Source organism: Callorhinus ursinus, unplaced genomic scaffold (genome assembly GCF_003265705.2).
Source record: "Callorhinus ursinus isolate GAN/ISIS: 27379988/994484 unplaced genomic scaffold, GSC_fseal_2.0 scaffold36, whole genome shotgun sequence".
Classification (NCBI taxonomy): Eukaryota; Metazoa; Chordata; class Mammalia; order Carnivora; family Otariidae; genus Callorhinus; species Callorhinus ursinus.
In genome coordinates, this window is record NW_027397098.1 from 699,675 (window position 1) to 718,356 (window position 18,682).

The 18,682-nt window shown below is 44.1% G+C and overlaps 1 protein-coding gene across 5 annotated transcripts in view; it reads left to right on the forward strand.

Annotated features, from left to right (window-relative positions):
• RSU1 (Ras suppressor protein 1) overlaps positions 1 to 18,682 on the forward strand; it is a 249,998-nt gene that overhangs the window by 22,285 nt on the left and 209,031 nt on the right. For 4 of the 5 annotated variants that reach the window (XM_025853428.2, XM_025853432.2, XM_073879869.1 and 1 more), the window contains exon 3: positions 13,748 to 13,798. The exons of the other annotated variant lie outside the window; for it this stretch is intronic. In XM_025853428.2, the coding sequence (XP_025709213.1) occupies positions 13,748 to 13,798 (51 nt within the window). The remainder of the gene's footprint in view (positions 1 to 13,747; positions 13,799 to 18,682) is intronic. 5 annotated transcript variants of the gene reach the window in all.

Sequence of the window (18,682 nt, forward strand, 5' to 3'; positions counted from 1 at the left end):
TCCCTCCCACCCCCCACCACTCCAGCAACCCTCAGTTTGTTTCCTGAGATTAAGAATTCCTCATATCAGTGAGATCATATGATACATGTCTTTCTCTGATTGACTTATTTTGCTCAGCATAATACCCTCTAGTTCCATCCACATCGTTGCAAATGGCAAGAGTTCATTCCTTTTGATGGCTGCATAGTATTCCATTTTATATATATACCACATCTTCTTTATCCATTCATCTGTTGATGGACATCTTGGCTCCTTCCACAGTTTGGCTATTGTGGACATTGCTGCTATAAGCATTGGGGTGCACGTGCCCCTTCGGATCACTACATTTGTATCTTTGGGGTAAATACCCAGTAGTGCAATTGCTGGGTCATAGGGTAGCTCTATTTTCAACTTTTTGAGGAGCCTCCATACTGTTTTCCAGAGTGGTTGCACCAGCTTGCATTCCCACCAGCAGTGTAGGAGGGTTCCCCTTTCTCCGCATCCCCGCCAACATCTGTCTTTTCCTGACTTGCTAACTTTAGCCATTCCGACTGGTGTGAGGTGGTATCTCATTGAGGTTTTGATTTGGATTTCCCTGATGCTGAGCAATGTTGAGCCTTTTTTCATGTGTCTGTTGGCCATGTGGATGTCTTCTTTGGAAAAATGTCTGTTCATGTCTTCTGCCCATTTCTTGATTGGATTATTTGTTCTTTGGGTGTTGAGTTTGATAAGTTCTTTATTGATTTTGGGTACGCCCTTTATCTGGTATGTCATTTGCAAATATCTTCTCCCATTCTGTCAGTTGTCTTTTGGTTTTGTTGACTGTTTCTTTTGCTGTGCAAAAGCTTTTTATCTTGATGAAGTCCCAATAGTTCATTTTTGCCCTTGCTTCCCTTGTCTTTGGTGATGTTTCTAGGAAGAAGTTGCTGTGTCTGAGGTCGAAGAGGTTGCTGCCTGTGTTCTCCTTTAGGATTTTGATGGACTCCTGTCTCACGTTTAGGTCTTTCAACCATTTGGAGTCTATTTTTGTGTGTGGTGTAAGGAGATGGTCCAGTTTCATTCTTCTGTACGTGGCTGTCCAATTTTCCCAACACTATTTGTTGAAGAGACTCTTTTTTTCCATTGGACATTCTTTCCTGCTTTGTTGAAGATTAGTTGACCATAGAGTTGAGGGTCCATTTCTGGGCTCTCTATTCTGTTGCATTGTTCTGTGTGTTCTCAATGGGGAAAAACTGAGAGCTTTCCCCCTAAGGTCAGGAACATGGCAGGGATGTCCACTATCACCACTGCTATTCAACATAGTACTAGAAGTCCTAGCCACAGCAGTCAGACAACAAAAAGAAATAAAAGGCATCCGAATTGGCAAAGAAGTCAAACTTTCTCTTTAACCATGACATTTTAATTATGTGTCTTGGTCTGAGTTTCTTTGGGTTCATCTTGTTTATGACTTTTTGTGATCCCTGGAACTGGATGTCTCTTTCCTTTCCTAGGTTAAGGAAGTTTTTAGCTCTTAATTCTTCAGGTAAGTTTTCTTTCCCTTTCTCTCTGTCTACTTTGGGGACCCTTAAAATGGAACGTTGTGTGCATGATGTTGTACAGAGAGGTCTCTTAAACTATTCTGTTTAAATTTTTTTTTTTTCCTGTTCAGCTTGGGTGATTCCACTACCCTGCCTTCTAGGTTACTGATCTGTTCTTTTGCATCCTCAATTCTGCTGTTGATTCCCCCTACTATATTTTTCATTTCAGTGATTGTATTCTTCAGCTCTGAGTGGTTCTTTTTTATATTTTCTGTCTTTTTCTTCAAGTGAGAAAGTGTGTTTATCCATTTTTCTCCCGAGTTTGATGGTTTTCTTTATAAACATGATTTTGAACTCTTTATGAGGTAGATTTATTTTCCTTTCGTCTAGTTCTTTTCCCAAGATTTTGTGTTATTCTTTCATTTGGAACATATTCCTCCACCTCTTCATTTTGCCTGACTCTGATTGTCTCCCTGTACTAGGTTGATCACTTACATCTCCCTCTTTTGAAGGAGTGGCTTCTTCTTAGAAGATGAAGATGTCATGTTGGGCACAGAAGTGCAGTCCCCTTGGTTACCAGAACCAGGATTTCCTAGGATGTCCCCTTTGTGGGCTGTGTGTGCCCTTCTATTATGTGTGGACCATGACTGTCAGTGGGCATGCTGTTTAGGGGTTTGCTCCCAGTGTGGCTGGCTGTGAGTCCACGGGTTGGAGTGTTTGGGATCCCTGCCCCAAATGGCAGCCACTTTGAGTGGGGCAGTGGTTCAGACAGAGGCCACTTGCTGGGTGGATGTAGCAGGTTAGGGACTATTTTGAATGGGTATCTGAAGAGGCAGGTGGGTTGGGTGGGGCTGGTCTGTAGAGGAATCCTGAGGCAAAGTAAGTTGTACTAGCAAGGTAGGTGGATAGTGTCAGAAATGGTGTCCGCCAGTGCTCGGCCAGGTAGGCAGGAGAGTAAGAAAAATGGCAACCACCAGCACTTCCATTCCTGGAGAAAGTTCCCTTAGATCCCTGTTTCTCCAGCATACCCTCTAAAATTAGTCATAAATCTTCACATTTGGCCCAGGTACTTGTCAAACTGCTGCTTCTTTGCTGGATCTTAGAGTGAGTGAATCTGTGTGTGTCTCCTTTAGGAACTGAGTCTTGGTTTCCTGCAGCCCTAGAGGGCTCTCCCTGAGTTAAGCACTCCTGATTTGCAAAGCCAGACATTATGCGGACTTGTCTTCCCAGTGCAGACGCCCTGGGAGAGGGTGCCTGAGAGGGATCTTGAACTTCTCGCTTCTCAGGGAGGATCTCTCTGTCTGTGATATCTCTCCCACCTGTGGGTCGCTGTGCCAGGGGTGTGGGTCCCAACCAGACCAAGTCCCTGCCTCTCCCTTCTTGATGTGGCTTTTTCCTTATGGCTTTAGTTGTGGAATGGCTGTAGTCTTCATGTCATTCTCAGAGAGAGTTGCTCTGTGTGTGTTGGAGAAATGTCAGTGGAAGCAGAGAACCACTACCCCACCAGAGGAATGAGGAATCAGAGAGAAGTATCTACCACTGGACCCTAGGAAGGAACAAAAACCAAGCCTCTGCCCTACCTGTTTACCTGCAGGGATACATGAAAGTTGAGAATGTACCATCTTGTCTGAAATGGAAAGCATGCACATTTGATACTGTCCATGTCTTCATTTAAAAAAAAAATATTTAGGGTGCCTGGGTGGCTCAGTTGGTTAAGCGACTGCCTTCGGCTCGGGTCATGATCCTGGAGTCCCAGGATCGAGTCCCACATTGGGCTCCCTGCTCGGCAGGGAGCCCGCTTCTCCCTCTGACCCTCCCCCCTCTCATGTGCTCTCTCTCTCTCTCAAATAAATAAAAATAAAATCTTTAAAAAAACTATTTAAATTCCATTTAGTTAACATACAGTGTAATATTAGTTTCAGGTGTACAATGTAGTGATTCAACACTTCAGTGTAACACTCAGTGCTCATTACGACAAGTGCCCTCCTTAACCTCCTCCGCTTGTTTCATCCATCCTCCCACCACCTCCCCTCTGCGAACCATCTATAGTTAAGAGTCTGTTTCTTCATTTGCCTCTCTCTCTTTTTTTTTGCCTTTGCTTGTTTGTTTTGTTTCTTAAATTACACATACAAGTGAAATCATATGTTATTTGTCTTTGGCTTTTTTTGCTTAGCATCATGCTCTGTGAATCCATCCATGTCTTTACAAAAGGCAAGATATCGTTCTTTTTTTATGACTGAGTAATATTCCATTGCATATATGTATATATATATATGTAGACACACACACACACACACCACATTTTCTTTATTCATTCATCAGTCGATGGACATTTGATCTGTTTCCGTAATTCAGCTATTGTAGATGCTGCTGCTCTAATCATTGGGGTACGTGTATCCATTTGAATTAGTATTTGTTTGTATTCTTTGGGTAAATACCTAGTAGTGCAATTCCTGGATCACAGGGTAGATCTGTGATCTGTTTTTAACTTTTTGTGGAACCTCCATACTGTCTTCCACAGTGGCTGCACCAGTTTGCATTCCCACCAACAGTGCACGATGCTTCCTTTTTTTCCCACATCTTTGCTAACATCTGTTGTTTCTTGTGTTGTTGATTTTAGCCGTTCTTCATTTTGGTAAAAAATGAACCTATGGATTAAGCCTCTTATTTATCTTTCGGATGCCTGGAAATGTTGTACAGTTGGCTGTTTGTTGACATGTGTTTGCTTTATTTGGCCAATAAAAACCAGAGCGAGAATTAATCAGGTTTTAATCTGGAAACAAACTTTTTTTTTTAAGTTTTATTTTATAATTTTTATTTATTAACATATAATGTATTATTTGTTTTAGGGGTACAGGTCTGTGATTCGTCAGTCTTACACAATTCACAGCGCTCACCATAGCACGTACACTCCCCAATGTCCATCACCCAGCCCCCCCATCCCTCCCACCCCCCCACCACTCTGGTAACCCTCAGTTTGTTTCCTGAGATTAAGAGTCTCTTATGGTTTGTCTCCCTCTCTGGTTTCATCTTGTTTCGTTTTTCCCTCCCTTCCCCTATGGTCCTCTGTCTTGTTTCTCAAATTCCTCATGTCAGCGAGATCATAGGATAATTGTCTTTCTTTTATTGACTTATTTCACTTAGCATAATACCTTCTAGTTCTATCTATGTCGTTGCAAATGGCAAGATTTCATTTTTTGATGGCTGCATAATATTCCATTGTGTGTGTGTGTGTGTGTGTGTGTGTGTGTGTGTATACATATATATATATATATATGTATACACACACCACATCTTCTTTATCCATTCGTCTGTTGATGGACATCTAGGCTCTTTCCATAGTTTGGCTATTGTGGATACAACTTTTAAAGGGTTGTCTGTGCTGACTGGCTCTGAAACCATGGCAAGGTTGCTTAACCTCCCTGTGCCCCATTTTTCTGATCTAGAATTGGGAGGGTGGTGTGGATAATAGTACTGCTGGGTAAGGTCACTGTGAGGAGTGGATGAGGTGGTAAAGTTCCTAGTATAGCGCCAGCCACGTCTTAAGCATTTGGCAAACATTAAGTTTTTGTTGTTATTCCCTTATTTTAACAGTTTTGATTCTGGTGAGTGGCTATAAAGTGCCCCGCGTAGCACATTGATGTAGTAGGCATTACATAAATACTAGTTCATTCTTACCTTTTCTCTCTTGTTTCACAGAATCAAATAATTTAATTCAGCCTTTCATTTTCAAGATGAGAAATTGTGTGCTCTAGAGAATTCCAGTGATTTTCTCAGGATCTCATGGGATTGGGATCTGGATCTCATACTGCTTGAATCTGGGTATTCTTTGCTTTGAGTCACTTTACATAACTGTCATATTTTATTCAAGGTAGAATAGAGTTTTCCATAGTTTTTATTACGATTGGAATTTCCACCATCTTGAAAAGCATGCCCCGTCCAGGGGTGGACGTGGAAAGGAGCAGCTCAAGCTGGAATCTGGAAAACTCCATTGTAGTCTCAGGTCTGATTCAGGTGGTCTGTGGAACTTGAGAACAACCACTTCACTACTCTGGGCCACAGTTTCCTTATCTATAAAATGAGGGGCTTATGCGTTTTGATTTCTAGGATTCTATAACTGATTTCTAAAAATATACCTTCTTGTGTTACACAAATAACATAGTTTATGCTAGAAGAATTAGTACAAATAAGCAAAACAAAGGAAGACAGGTAGGTAGGTGGATACAGAATAAAATTGAGTCTGGACCTTGAAGATGTGACTAAGCCTGAAAAAACTTTCAAGCATTTCCCTCTTCATGGGAGTTTCAAATCATCTTATTATTATTATTATTATTATATTATTATTATTATTATTACAGAGTAATAATACTTATTATTATTACAGAGTAATCTCGTTGAGGGCAGTGACTGTGTCTCCCTCGTATTGTATCCCTGTCACAATGCCTACGTTCGGTCTTGCGAAACAGACCCAACTGACGAAGCATTTGGTAATACCATCCTGCTTACACCTCTGGAGCAATTAATACGGGGCTTACTGCATTTTTCTCTCTGATTCTCCTGGGCATCTTCGGAAATATTTTTCTTTGTCTTTTTTCCTGAGGGAGAGACTCTGAAGTGACGTGTTTGAACAGGAATGATGTGGGCTCCACATTTTTAATAACACAGTGGCTTGGATCTGGTGTCTTTGGACTTAACATCCTGGTGAGCACAAAGCACCTAGTCAGTGACCAGCTCATTGGGCTTCTCAGCACATGTGACTTCTCTGCTCTTATTTATGTATCCAAAGAGGTATCCCGTTTTTTTTCAGCCATCACATATATTAAATTGCTTCCTGTTGAATGAAAGAGCAGTTAATTATGGTTGTTATACCCTTTATCTGCAAATAGTATAATTCGGTCAAATAACTGATTTTGAAAACTTGCTACTACAGAGTTTTCAACTCACTGCAATAATTAATTGTGAAGTAAAGGAAAGTTTTCGTATCATGGTGATTTTTTACAAGTTTTAAGTTATGGGGCGCCTGGGTGGCTCAGATGGTTAAGCATCTGCCTTCTGCTCAGGTCATGATCCCAGGGTCCTGGGATCGAGTCCCGCGTTGGGCTCCCTGCTCCTTGGGAGCCTGCTTCTCCCTCTGCCTCTCTCTGTCTCTGTCTCTCATGAATAAATAAATAAAATCTTTAAAAAAAGTTTTAAGTTATGAACAGTATTCAAAAGAAAAACGTTTTTATGATTCTGGGTGTGTTGATGAATATGATATTTGTATTATATCTTGGTATGGCACATTTTATTTTCTGTCTTCACTTTGATATATCGGCAAAAGCTGCATATTTAAGATCTGAATCTGTGTCTTACTACTGAGGGTGAAATAATTTCAGCCATGTGACACAGGCAGGCATTTTAATCATGCATCATGGAGACGCAGAACGCAAATTGGTCAGCATTGCTTTCGGATGCTGACATCTGGCTGGCTTCCACATTCCTGTGGAGTCTCCAAATCAGGGTTGTGCTAGCCTACTGGGAGAGCCAGGGTAGAAAAATCATTTGAACCATCCTATATTTCAAATTCAAATCAATTCCTCTTTCTGGCCTATGACTTTGGGAGGAACTGAATTAGTAGAGGATACTATTTGTGATGGAATCTGTCATTGCCCAGAATTTGAATCATGCCCCTGGAGTTGCCAAACCAGGCAGCCCTCTGTTTGTTTGTTTGTTTGTTTTAATATTTTTTTTATTTATTTGAGAGAGAGAGAATGAGATAGAGCATGAGAGGGGGGAGGGTCAGAGGGAGAAGCAGACTCCTTGCTGAGCAGGGAGCCCGATACGGGACTCGATCCCGGGACTCCAGGATCATGACCTGAGCCGAAGGCAGTCGCTTAACCAACTGAGCCACCCAGGCGCCCATAGGCAGCCCTCTTTGAACATCCAGAAGTATGGTGGTTCTTCTAACATGGCAATCTGCTGCTACAACCTTTGCTACCCGAAAGGGGTAAACCATTTGTCTTTTGCTGATAGCGGTGTCTCTCTGCTTCCATTTGGGGCTCCATCTGTGAGATGGACTAGAAGTTACAGTCCAGTTTCTGTGACCACTTACAGAACCTTTCCTTTGGTGCTCAGACGTGGCCAGTTCTGACCAAAGGCAAAATCGCAGACACCTTCAAGTCCCACATCATGTGACGTGTTTTCAGGCCTCATTCCCCTTGGTTCTGTCTGGCTGTTTTTTTCCCCTCTGGATGGAAATGTCATTCTGCAAAGCTAGAACTTTTTTTTTTTTTTTTTTAACCTTCTCTGAAGTGCTACCAGAGGAATCATTTGCTTTCTCATTTGCCAAATAGGTGATGATAGAGACAATTTCCAGTGTGCCCCATCATTGTGATATGTCAGTTTATTTTGAAAACAAGTCTGTAATGTCATCTTAGGGTGCTGTGGATCTCATCGTGCATTTTTTTTCTTATGCTGCCCACTTTATGCCGAAAAGAAGGAAAAAGCCAAGCTGATTTTAAATAATATCTGCTTCCATGTGTTATCTGGAAATTATGATTCTTTTCGTAGGAATATTGAGTTAGTCCTTTGAGTTTTCTGGATTTATTCCATTAAAATACTGGCTACCCCCTCCAGTCCTGTACTTTAGTGTGTTTTCCATCTGTTTGCTCAGGGAAGCCTGGGATTGTTTCCATAACCTCCTGTTTCCACGTCCTGCAGGTCCAGCGACTGTGCATGGCGTGCCCTCTGCCCTAAGGCATTTTTGGGTGTGTCATCCCGTAATAAGTAACATTTCCTGAACTACCCACTGTCCTTTCTGATAGACTGCTCTTATGCCCACGTTCCTTTCATCCCTTACATTTGAGCATTTTGGTCCATGTTCTCTGTCTCCTAAATTGAGTGACTGTGTAGTTTTCATCCAAACCAGGATGGTTTTGAGGACAGTCTGCATAATCCAAGACTTTCCCCAGGCTCCCCAGGGTGTACAGTAGATATTCCTTCTTAGAGAATTTCCAAGGTAGAGCCTGTTGGCATTCTGAGTGGGGTGAGTGCCTGCATGAGTCTTTGACTATGTTTCTTGTGAAATTATTGAACCGGCCAGTACCTTTCTGAGCATTTTCCTGCTGATTCCCTTCTTGGCTGGAGAACAGTCTTAAGTCCTGTGTTACGGTGCCAGCAACTTCACCCTGTCCCCCCTTCCCTCACAAACACCTCCTTTCCAACAATGTGGTTTCCCACTGTTCATTTTGGCCTGAAACCGTGTTCACCCAAAGACCAGTTCTAAAGGCCAGAGGCAGAATGATAGCCGTGGCGCTGTAACCTTTAACTTCTTAGTTATTTGGTTGATTTCTGAAATGTGTTCTCCTTTGAAAATGCCTACGCAAAGCCTAGTTTAATATTGCTTGAGGAATTTTAATAACAGTTTGTTCTCACTGTTCTGGTGCTGCTCATTCCTGACAGTTTCTGGTGCTGCTCATTCTTGAAAGTATGTTATTCCCATGGTGGAAGATCTCCCAGTGTGTGATCAAGGTTTGCAAGGCAGGTCAGTGGGTACAGCCTGCTTCCATTTTCCCAACACGTTTGACCATGGCAGCTTTTGTGCTTTTAAATAATCCATTCTATTTTGGTGGATACTTTCTCCCTTCTTTTTTAACAGCACAGTTTCCATACAAGACTCACAATGAACTCACCATTGCCAAGTGGAGGGGAGTGGCGGGTTGTATCAATCAATACATGTGTCGCAATTCAGCCTTTGCCTGTTACCAGGCTTTGTGATTGAGTTTCTGATTTTGATTCTGTCCAACTTAACTGCCCTCCCCGCAGACCTAGCCTGGAGTCCTTTGTTGCCCTAAATATTTTCTCAGAGATCTTTTATGAACTTTTTCTTTACCGCTCTAATTTTTTCTCCCTCTTACCTCGTTTAACATGTAGCTCCGTAACAACAGTGAGGAAGAAAAATGCCTTCTCGCAGTGTTATCAGGTGAGGCAACAACACAGAAAAAGAACTTTGAAACTTGGTCACTTTCTCTCCTGCCAAATGCTTGTCGAAGGAATACAAGGAAACGGTGGGAGAGAACCAGCCTTCCCTAATTAAATCTTTCATCGTGAATGGTAGCTGGGAGAAAGAACAAAAAAATTTTTTTCTAATGAGTTAGTTGTGATATTTTAGGAAAACTTAAGACAGAGATGGGAGGATTGTTCATTTTCTTTTGTGATCAGGATTGACTTCTGTGACACTCGGAGGGAGTGGTGGGCTAGTGTGTGAGGTTGCTCGTGGTCTGCCACTTTCAGTTTCAGTAGTAAAACCCCTACTTTTTAGCTGCCGCCTGGTCACCTGGAATATAGACTCCATTTCCCTGCCTCCCTTGCAAAGCGAGGCCTCCCTGGATTATAAAATGGTGATTAATTGTTTGCAAGTGGAATTACCATGTGCAGCTTCTTGGAAGCGTTCTTTTTTCTGTCTTCCTGAGGGGAGTGCAGATACAATGGCGAAGCTCAGGCAGCCATCTTGAAGCATGAGGTGGGAGCCACGTGTTGGGGATGGTTGAGCAACAAGGTACCGGGAATCTCTGGATCGTCTGTGCGTAAGTGAGAGACCGCCATTGTGCGCACCCCTGTTAACTTGTGTCTTGTTCTCACATGAATGGTGACTGTACATCTTAACCGGCACATCTGTGAATCTTTTTCATCTGGTGTCAGAGGAGGGTAGCTCTTTGAGATATTTTTTTCCCCCATCTCAGACTGTCTGCCTCAGAGATAGAGGAACACTTAATTGGTGGACAAGGAATCTTAACTCTTGCAAATAAAAACATGCAAGATCTTTTGCAGTGTTTAAAATCTTAAACGTCGTGTGAGAAGCTGCCGTTGTGACTCTGTTGAAAACCAGGAGAATACTCTCCTCCTTCCCCATTGCCTTGCACTTCCCCTTTCCCGATGGGTCAGTCCTAAGGCCAGTGGGCGGGACAGAAAGAGAGGCGGTCAGGGTCGGGAGCTCTGGTGACCTAGAACTCGGGTGGGGGCCCGAGTGAGGTGAGTTGAGCATCTGTGCAGGTGTGGGAGCCTGGCCTGCGAGGTCCCAGCCCAAGCAGGACAAGAAGGGTGTCGCTCTGGAGGGGCTGGTGGGCAGGGGAGTCTGAGCAGAGTGAGAAGGTATCCCGGCAGGAGGGAGGGGTGTGGGGGAGATGGGTTACTGCATTGATTTTGAAGTTGGAGAGGTTGAAAGGACTCCAGTTCCACAGACCCTACCCACTTACGGAGTTATTAAAGGCACAGGACCTGGCTTAGCAGGCCTAAGGAAGCCTGGGTGAGCCCCTGGGGCATCATAGGCTCTGTGGGGCTGCTCCCCAGAGTTGTTTCTTCCTTGCTCAGGACATGTTTGCTCTCCACATGATGAACCAGCAAGATGTGTGTGAGGAATGTGAGTTTCCGATAGCCTGGCCAGAAGTGTCCAGCGATGTCTTTCATGCCCGACTTAGCCAGGTGTAAGCCATCAGTCTACACAACCCTAAACAGTGTAAACAAGCTGGCCCTGGGGGTTTCCTGGGTGTCTTCAACTTTAAGCTGAACATCACACATCGCTAGCCAGCCTCCTCATCTTGATCTTGACCAAGAATCCGTACCAAACTTCCAGGGGCCCCTGCAAATAAGCGTAGAGCTGTCTCGGTCTAGCTGTAAGAGAACTCTATTCCATGCAGTTACATATAGGGTTATTGATTACATAGTAAGTAGGTTAGAGGTAACGGAAGCCAGAGTTCTGTTAGAGAAGGGAATCACAAATACAGAGAGGGAAGAAACTGGAATGAACCGTATGATGTTGTATTGGAGCTGGAGATATTGTTGTGAACTCAGGGTTTTCAATAATATAGCGAAATCAGCAGAGAGAGAGAGAGAGAGAGAGAGAGAGAGAGAGAGAGTGTGTGTGTGTGTGTGTGTGTGTGTGTGTGTGTGTGTGTGTATTCTCAAGCTCTGTCCACTGAGAGGAGCTGAGAATACTGAGCTCCAAATAGCAATGAGCACATCTGGTGCTCAGATTTTGTCTTATAAATACCAGTTTCCACAAAAAGGAACCAGAGCTCATTAGAGAAATGGTGATTTCGGGGCTATGGCTGAAAAAGGACAAGATGAGCCTGAACATCTTGTCCCAGGAAGTGGCGAAGTGCTCAGGGAGCAGTGGGGACCATCAGAAGGCTCGGGGCCGGCGTGGATGGGCTCCGGCCGGCCAGATCAGGCAGTTGGAACACCAACATAAGTAAGAATGATAGATAATAATCCACTGACTGAAATAGGAAACCACAAGGCCATCCAGATACAAAGAAATAAATTGCAGTTTCTCAACAGCAACAGTCTTGATGTTTTGGACTGGATGATCCTGAGGAGCTAAAACTATGCCCTGCCCGACTCTCCTTCCAGAAGCACCTGGACTGCTTCTCGCTCTGGAGCTTCCTGCAGAGGAGCGAGCAGGCTGCCTCGTGCCTTGGAGGATGTGAGGCAGCATCCCAGGCCCCCTCCCCTCAGGGTGCCTCTGTCTCAGACCAGTGCTGTTTCATACAGACACAGTGTGGGAAACTTAGGTTTTTAGTGGCCATGGTTGTTAGAATCAAAAATGTTGCCGGACATTGCCAAAGGTACCATGAGGGTAAAGATTGCTGTGGCTGGGGATCGTGAGCCACACGTGGCGCCAGATATTTATAGAGTTCTGAAGTACCCTCCCGTCCTCAACCCCCGTTCTCTCCAAATGCTTATTAATTACAAAGGGGAAAAGAATACATGTTCAGTGGAGAAGCCTGGCATATGTCAGAGATCAAGGGAAGATGGTCAGCGACAGGACGAACTGAAGTTGTGCCCACCTGAGAGGACACATCGAGGACAACCCCACGTTTCCTTGACATTCCTGCCAAAGAGGCTTAACCGCAGTCTAACCGCGAACAAACAAATTGACGAACCTGCACGGAGGTCATAATATAGAATAATTTGGCCTGCAGGCAGCCTTCCCGGTTGCCAAGGTCGTGAAACGCAGGGAAAGAGAAGTGTGGACAAGAGGTGATCTGAGAGACCCCTTAGCTGCACGCAGCTGGATTGTGAACCGGATTGTTCTTTTCTACAAGAAGTGACTGGGGCATCGGGTGAAACTGGGGTGAGGGCTGAGGAGTAGGTGGCGATGATGTGTGACGGGAAGTTCTGGGCTTGGGTGGCCGTGCTGGGGTTCTGTCGGAGGATGCCGTCCGAGGAATACTCTGACTTTATGGGGCATCAGGCCAGCGTGTGCTCTCTAAAGGTTGGGACAGGAAAACAGGTGCCTGGACCGCATTTTGAATGTTCTATAACTTTGTGATGGCTGGAAAAAAAAGAAACCTACTCAAAAGTTGTGGTCAAGGGTGATATTCTCGTTTTCTTCCCAACACGCTGGGATCCAACCCAAAGACCCTTCTTGAGAAAAATTTTTGTCTTCTTACTTCTTAGGGAAAAAACTCTGCTGCATTAATATAATAATGTTCTTAGAGAAAGAATATTGGAAAAAATGTCTAAATCTGTTTAATATGTAAAATATGTATTTAAAAACTTACTGTTTAAAACATATGCTGATCATCCTGCGAAGTTTTAGAGCCCAAAATGGAAGGCAGGTCGCTTTTTTCTTGGACTTTTTTTTTTCTTTTCTTGTGGATGTGTCCTGTCTTTCTTTATAGTTGGGACAAACCATCTTTTAAGCAAGTCTCATCTTGTTCCGTTTAAACCTCCACGAGATTGTTGGGAACTGGTGAGCAATCTGCCGGTGCTTTGAAACATCAACCAAAATAATTCGAGGGGAAAGTTTTTTCCTATTCGTCACTCGGTAGCGTGTAGAAGAATTTCTGGGTTGCCAGTGGGCACAGGTGAAGTGATGTGCTCCCTGTTTACTGGGACATGATCTTTCCGTCTTCATATGATGTTCCCTTTGGGACAGGTGAGGCGCTGTGCCTCTCCACGCTCGTTACTGAGACGGATCGCTCAGGCTAGGCCAGTGGTGCGGGTCTCAGCACAAAGCTAACCGGCCCTTGTAATGTTTGATTCTCTGACATTAATCCCATTAGCTCTAACCCACTGTGCTAATTGCATAACTTTTCTTAATTTGGCATAACATTTAACAGACAGTGTTACATGAAACCTTGCTTCTTTTTTTGTGGGCAATAACACTTCAACCTGTGAAGATAATTTAATGCTTTACCTTGTAGGAGTGTGAGGATAATTTGGGTACATTTACTGACTGTGTGATTTTTTTTTTTTTTCTTTTGCAGTCTCTTTAGCCCACATCACGCAGCTGGTCCTCAGCCACAACAAGCTAACAAGTGAGTTAACTTTACCGTTGGTTACACAGTTTCTGACTTGTAGGTAATATTGTGATACTGCTGATTCTTTTGTTTCCTTTAAAGATGCTAATGACAGGTGTTATTTGGGGAAACCTAAAATCTTTTTTGATGTTGGTGCGATACACGAGAGCATCTTCTCCTGTATTTTGTACTTTGCTCTGTTTTGTTTTTTTTTGTTTTTTTTTTTTTTTACTTCGCTCTGTTTTGAGGATTCTTTCCTCACGTGTAAACTGAAGGAAGAACATGACGTTGCTTCTCAGGAAATGGTTCCTTTCAGGGCTGGTAAGTGTTCCAGTGACCTCAACTGCCAGGCGATTCACAAGTGTTTCATGGAAAAATAAAAACTTGTTAAAAAATATTAGAGTTGGTGCGCCTGGGTGGCTCAGTCATTAAGCGTCTGCCTTCGGCTCAGGTCATGATCCCAGGGTCCTGGGATCGAGCCCTGCATCGGGCTCCCTGCTCGGCGGGAAGCCTGCTTCTCCCTCTCCCACTCCCCCTGCTTGTGTTCCCTCTCTCGCTGTGTCTCTGTCAAATAAATAAAATCTTAAAAAATATCGGAGTAAGAGTTCCTGGCTTTCTCTGTACTTCCCCCCAAAGGAGAATATTTAACTGTTGCTCTCTTTCTCGGATGGTGGGGAAACCCCCCACAAAATTATGGAAGTTATGTAAGTTGGCATCTGCATTTTTCACATTTTTGAGTCTGGTTCCCAAGAAGAATTCCCTGGAGCCTGGGTGGTGTCATGGCATGGGTAACATACAGGAGAACTGATAGTTGTTTTTATGAAAATATCTCGTGTGAGTGATAATACGCCATTTTATCCCTAGAGCTATGACTTTAAAGATTTTAATGACAGGGACCGACTCTCCTTTCTCATTCCTAATTGACTGTCACTTCTTTTGTGCTTGCCATATTTCCTGCAGACTTGAATGATTTTCTAATCATGTGGCAAGAATTTGTTAGGGCGCTTTCTGAGTCCCGTGAAATTGAGGGGAATGTCATGTTGAGGGATTTGTCGCGTGAATTTATGTGTGTATGTGCATTATATACAGCTCGAGGCTGTGTCACAGAGCTGTTGATTATTGAGAACTAAGAGGGCAGTTAAGGCCCTTCGTGTGTGGGGAAACAGGCAGATTTAGTTCATTTTTAACTAAAAGCACATACTTGTAAGGCCAAGGCAGAGTGGCACGATCGTCATGTATGAGTAACGGTGGTCACAGAAGCGGAACGTGAGGTCACATGTGATCGTTTTCGTAACCGGTAACATGCTGCCAGTTTCATGGTTTTCATAACAAAAGATCTTTTTGTCCACTGAGACCATAATCCCAGTTTAGAGGGGATTTGCAGTTTGTCTTGAAAGGTGGACAGCATGATCCCTGAATTCCCCAAGATTTTGTGAGCACAAGTCCCTGAAGCTGTTGCACAGTTCATAAAACTATTTAATTACCAAGCTTCCCGTGGTTAGATTTGCATCATCAGCAGAGTGAAAAAAGTGTACATTTAAACAAGAAGCAAAACAAGCTCCATTCATATTACATCACTAATTGATCTGTTCTTTAAAACAAAAAACCAAACCAAAACAAAAAAGCCTTTCAGATTTTTCAGTCTTTTATTTCTTTTCACATGTCCACAAAGATAGAAATTTCAGGGATCAGTGCATCAGTTTCTTTCTCCAGGCATATAATACGAGATTAACTTAGGCATAAAAACGAAGTTAAATTGTGTCTGCTATTAAAGAGGTTGGCTGTGAATGGATTCAAACTTCAAATTTCTTCCCTCCCTGTTTTTTTCTTCTTTCTTTTTTTTTTTTCCTTTTTCTATTTGAGACATTCTTGACCTAATCCAGTAAATTCTAATTAATCGTCTTGGTAAATTCTGTTTCAAGCCATTGTGAGTTGTGTCAGTGACACTCGGTCTGTTCCACTAAGGTCAAATTAGCATCTTTTACTATTTTTCTGGCATTTAAATGAATGACTTCGCTATGGTTTTTCAAGTATTTATAGTAAATATGTCCATTTGATGGAAATATAAATATGCATTGAATGCAAGTGGCTGAGCACACCCTCCTGTCACTTTGTATGGTAATCAGGGTCTTTCACTTTCTGTGGTTTTTAATAGGGCCTGGCTGACAATGCTGCATTAAAACCCGTGGCACTCAGAAGTGAAACCCCTCAGCCCTGCTTTTGTCTTACAGAAAGTGCTTGTGTTTTTCTCTTAGTCTGACAATTACACTGCCGTTTGACATTCCCACTTGTGTGCTCATGGAATGAATGGCTGGCCGGCTCAGACTGGGACTTGATTTGGGGTCACCGTGGGACTCCACACACTGGAGTCAGTATCAGCAGGGCCATCGGGACCGTGGGGCAACGAGTGGGCTTCCTTTCCCTGCTGGTGGTTTTGACGTGGACAGGTGCTCTCGGCGTAGTACAAGGGAGACCACAGGAAGCCGGAAGTGGGCAGATGATCCTTCAGTTCCCCAAGATTCTGCCAACAGAAATCCGTAAAGCTTTCTGTATTTGAGTTCATAAAAAATACTCCCAAATTGTCAAGCCAGTCGCTATTAGGGGTTCATCATTCTGCAGCAGCACTATTTACATTTAAACCAGGGGGGATTGGGGCAGTGTGCATGGGTTTTGGTAGAGTTGGGGCAGGGGGAGGCAGGGGTGAGGGGAGGGGGGCATTGCTGGGCCTGGAACAACTTCCCTAGGGGCACGTGTCTCCCTGATGTATTTAGGCGGAAGGCAGAGCAGTGAGCGAATCTTTTCCTTCCTCCCTTCTGCTCTGACGAGGCAGGTGCTGGCGGTCAACCCAGCAGAGGGGCTTTCTGGCCCAGGAGGGAATGGTTCCAGAGTAAAGATGAGGTTCTTCCACTAGGCTGTCCTGTCTGAAACGGCATTCGCCCTGCGACAGCCGCATGCATCTGGTGGAAGGTGCGCTTTGCCTGGCTTTCAGAACCTGCCCCATCTGCACCTCCCCCACCCCCAGCCGGCTTTTCCTCCCTGCGTGCTGCTTCCGACAGATTGGCCAGGCTCTCCCCCTGCCCAGCCCCGCCTCTGCACTCCTGCTCCCTTGCCTCCTCCCTGCCACCCGTGCGGCCTCACCCCTCGGCCTCTGCTCCAGGCTCCCCTGGCCGCCGTGGCCAGGGGGAAATCTTTCTTCCCCAAACTCCTATTGTTCATAGACCCTTAACGCCAGTGCAGAAGCATGTGCTTGTCCTCCTACTGCTTTATGTTTACTCGCTCTCTCCAGGTAGATCCTAAGCTTTCTTGAAAGTGGGGACCATTTATTTCTTACTTTTCTTTAACACCTATTACCGAGCACATAGTGGCTTCCCAGGAATTGTCTACAGAAAGCAACAGATGGCAGGGAGGTCCTGAGAGGACACAGCTGGCCTGAGGTGAAGCCATCTGTGTGGAAACTGGAGTTTCGGGATTAACTGGTAGAGGGACCTGAGTAGATGTGGCCACCACACACTTCTCTTTCCTACTCATGGACTCACGTCACACATGCTGGAGACGGAGTGCTCTAAAGAAGCATTTCCCGGTGTCCTGGGCATTGATGTCCACATCGTGTTCCTCGTCATGGGGTCCCTCTCATAGTGAGGAGTGATGTGCTGGGATGGCACCCCTCGGTGCAGCTCAGCATCCACAGGTGGGGAGAGCTGGAGTCAGGATGACCCGTGGATGCTCCTTCTGCCCGGCAACCCTGATGGGCTCGTCTGAGTGTCACGTCTCCGTAAAGCCTCCTTTCGTTCTTGGAGCTGTGACAGCTTCCGTGCCTGTTACTCTTCCACTGCAAGTTAGTTTTGTGTATTTAAGATCCGCAATTATTTACTGATTTCTTCATGCAATTAATTGCATTATAATTTCCTTGAGGTCAGGAGCCCTGGCTGAAGCTCTTTAGTATCCTGCGCCTCCAAAAGTACCAAGAGCATGTTGAACATCACCTCGGCCCTCAGTTAATACAAGTTGATTAATGCACTGGCAGGTGATGAGTTGGGCTAAGTCAGAGCAGACGGAGATGACCTACCCAGGGGCTTGCTTGCTCTCAGTGTTTTGAAAGAAGGGAACATAGCAGTGATTTCAAAGACTGTTTTCCAGTGTGTCTGCCCCCCTGCTCCAGTGCTTGCCTTTGTGATTACTCTGCCTTTTGAGCCAGTGTTTGCTGAGTCTTTTCAGTTGGCCCCGTAAGCTCATACCTGGTTTTTATGGTGGTTTGGGAGGGTTAGCTTTGTAAATGTTTTCCTGCTTGTTTTCAGTCTTAGAGAATTTCATTTTGAGACCGTCATTTTAAGACTTGTCCACTAGAGGTCACTGTTGAGATACGTATTATTCCCCCCCCCCCCCGTGGGTCTCTTGGCTAAAAGATTAAAAAACCAAATTTGTGTCATCAGATTAAATTTTTTGCAAGCTATTCTGCTCTGTCCAAGAGGGTATGTTGCTGTTGCTATTTACGTGGTGTAGTTTGCCATAATTAAGTTATATCCTCTATAAGGATATATATTTTCTCTTTTGCTCCTATAATTATCATTCTGTCTCACATATCATTTTTTAGTTTATTATGGCTACTTTCTCAAGTTAGAAAGTTTACTTCTTTACACTGGAAGAATTTTATTGCCCTCTGTAGTAGTTTGTGTTGGGGATATGTAAGATTTTATTCCTGTGGAAGAAAGTTGAAAATATGTATGCATGTAACCAGATTTTTTTTTTAAGATTTTATTTATTTATTTGAGAGAGAGAGTGAGAGAGAGAGGGGGGAGGGCCAGAGGGAGAAGCAGACTCCCCGCTGAGCAGGGAGCCCGATGCGGGACTCCATTCAGGGACTCCAGGATCATGACCTGAGCCGAAGGCAGTCGTTTAACCAAC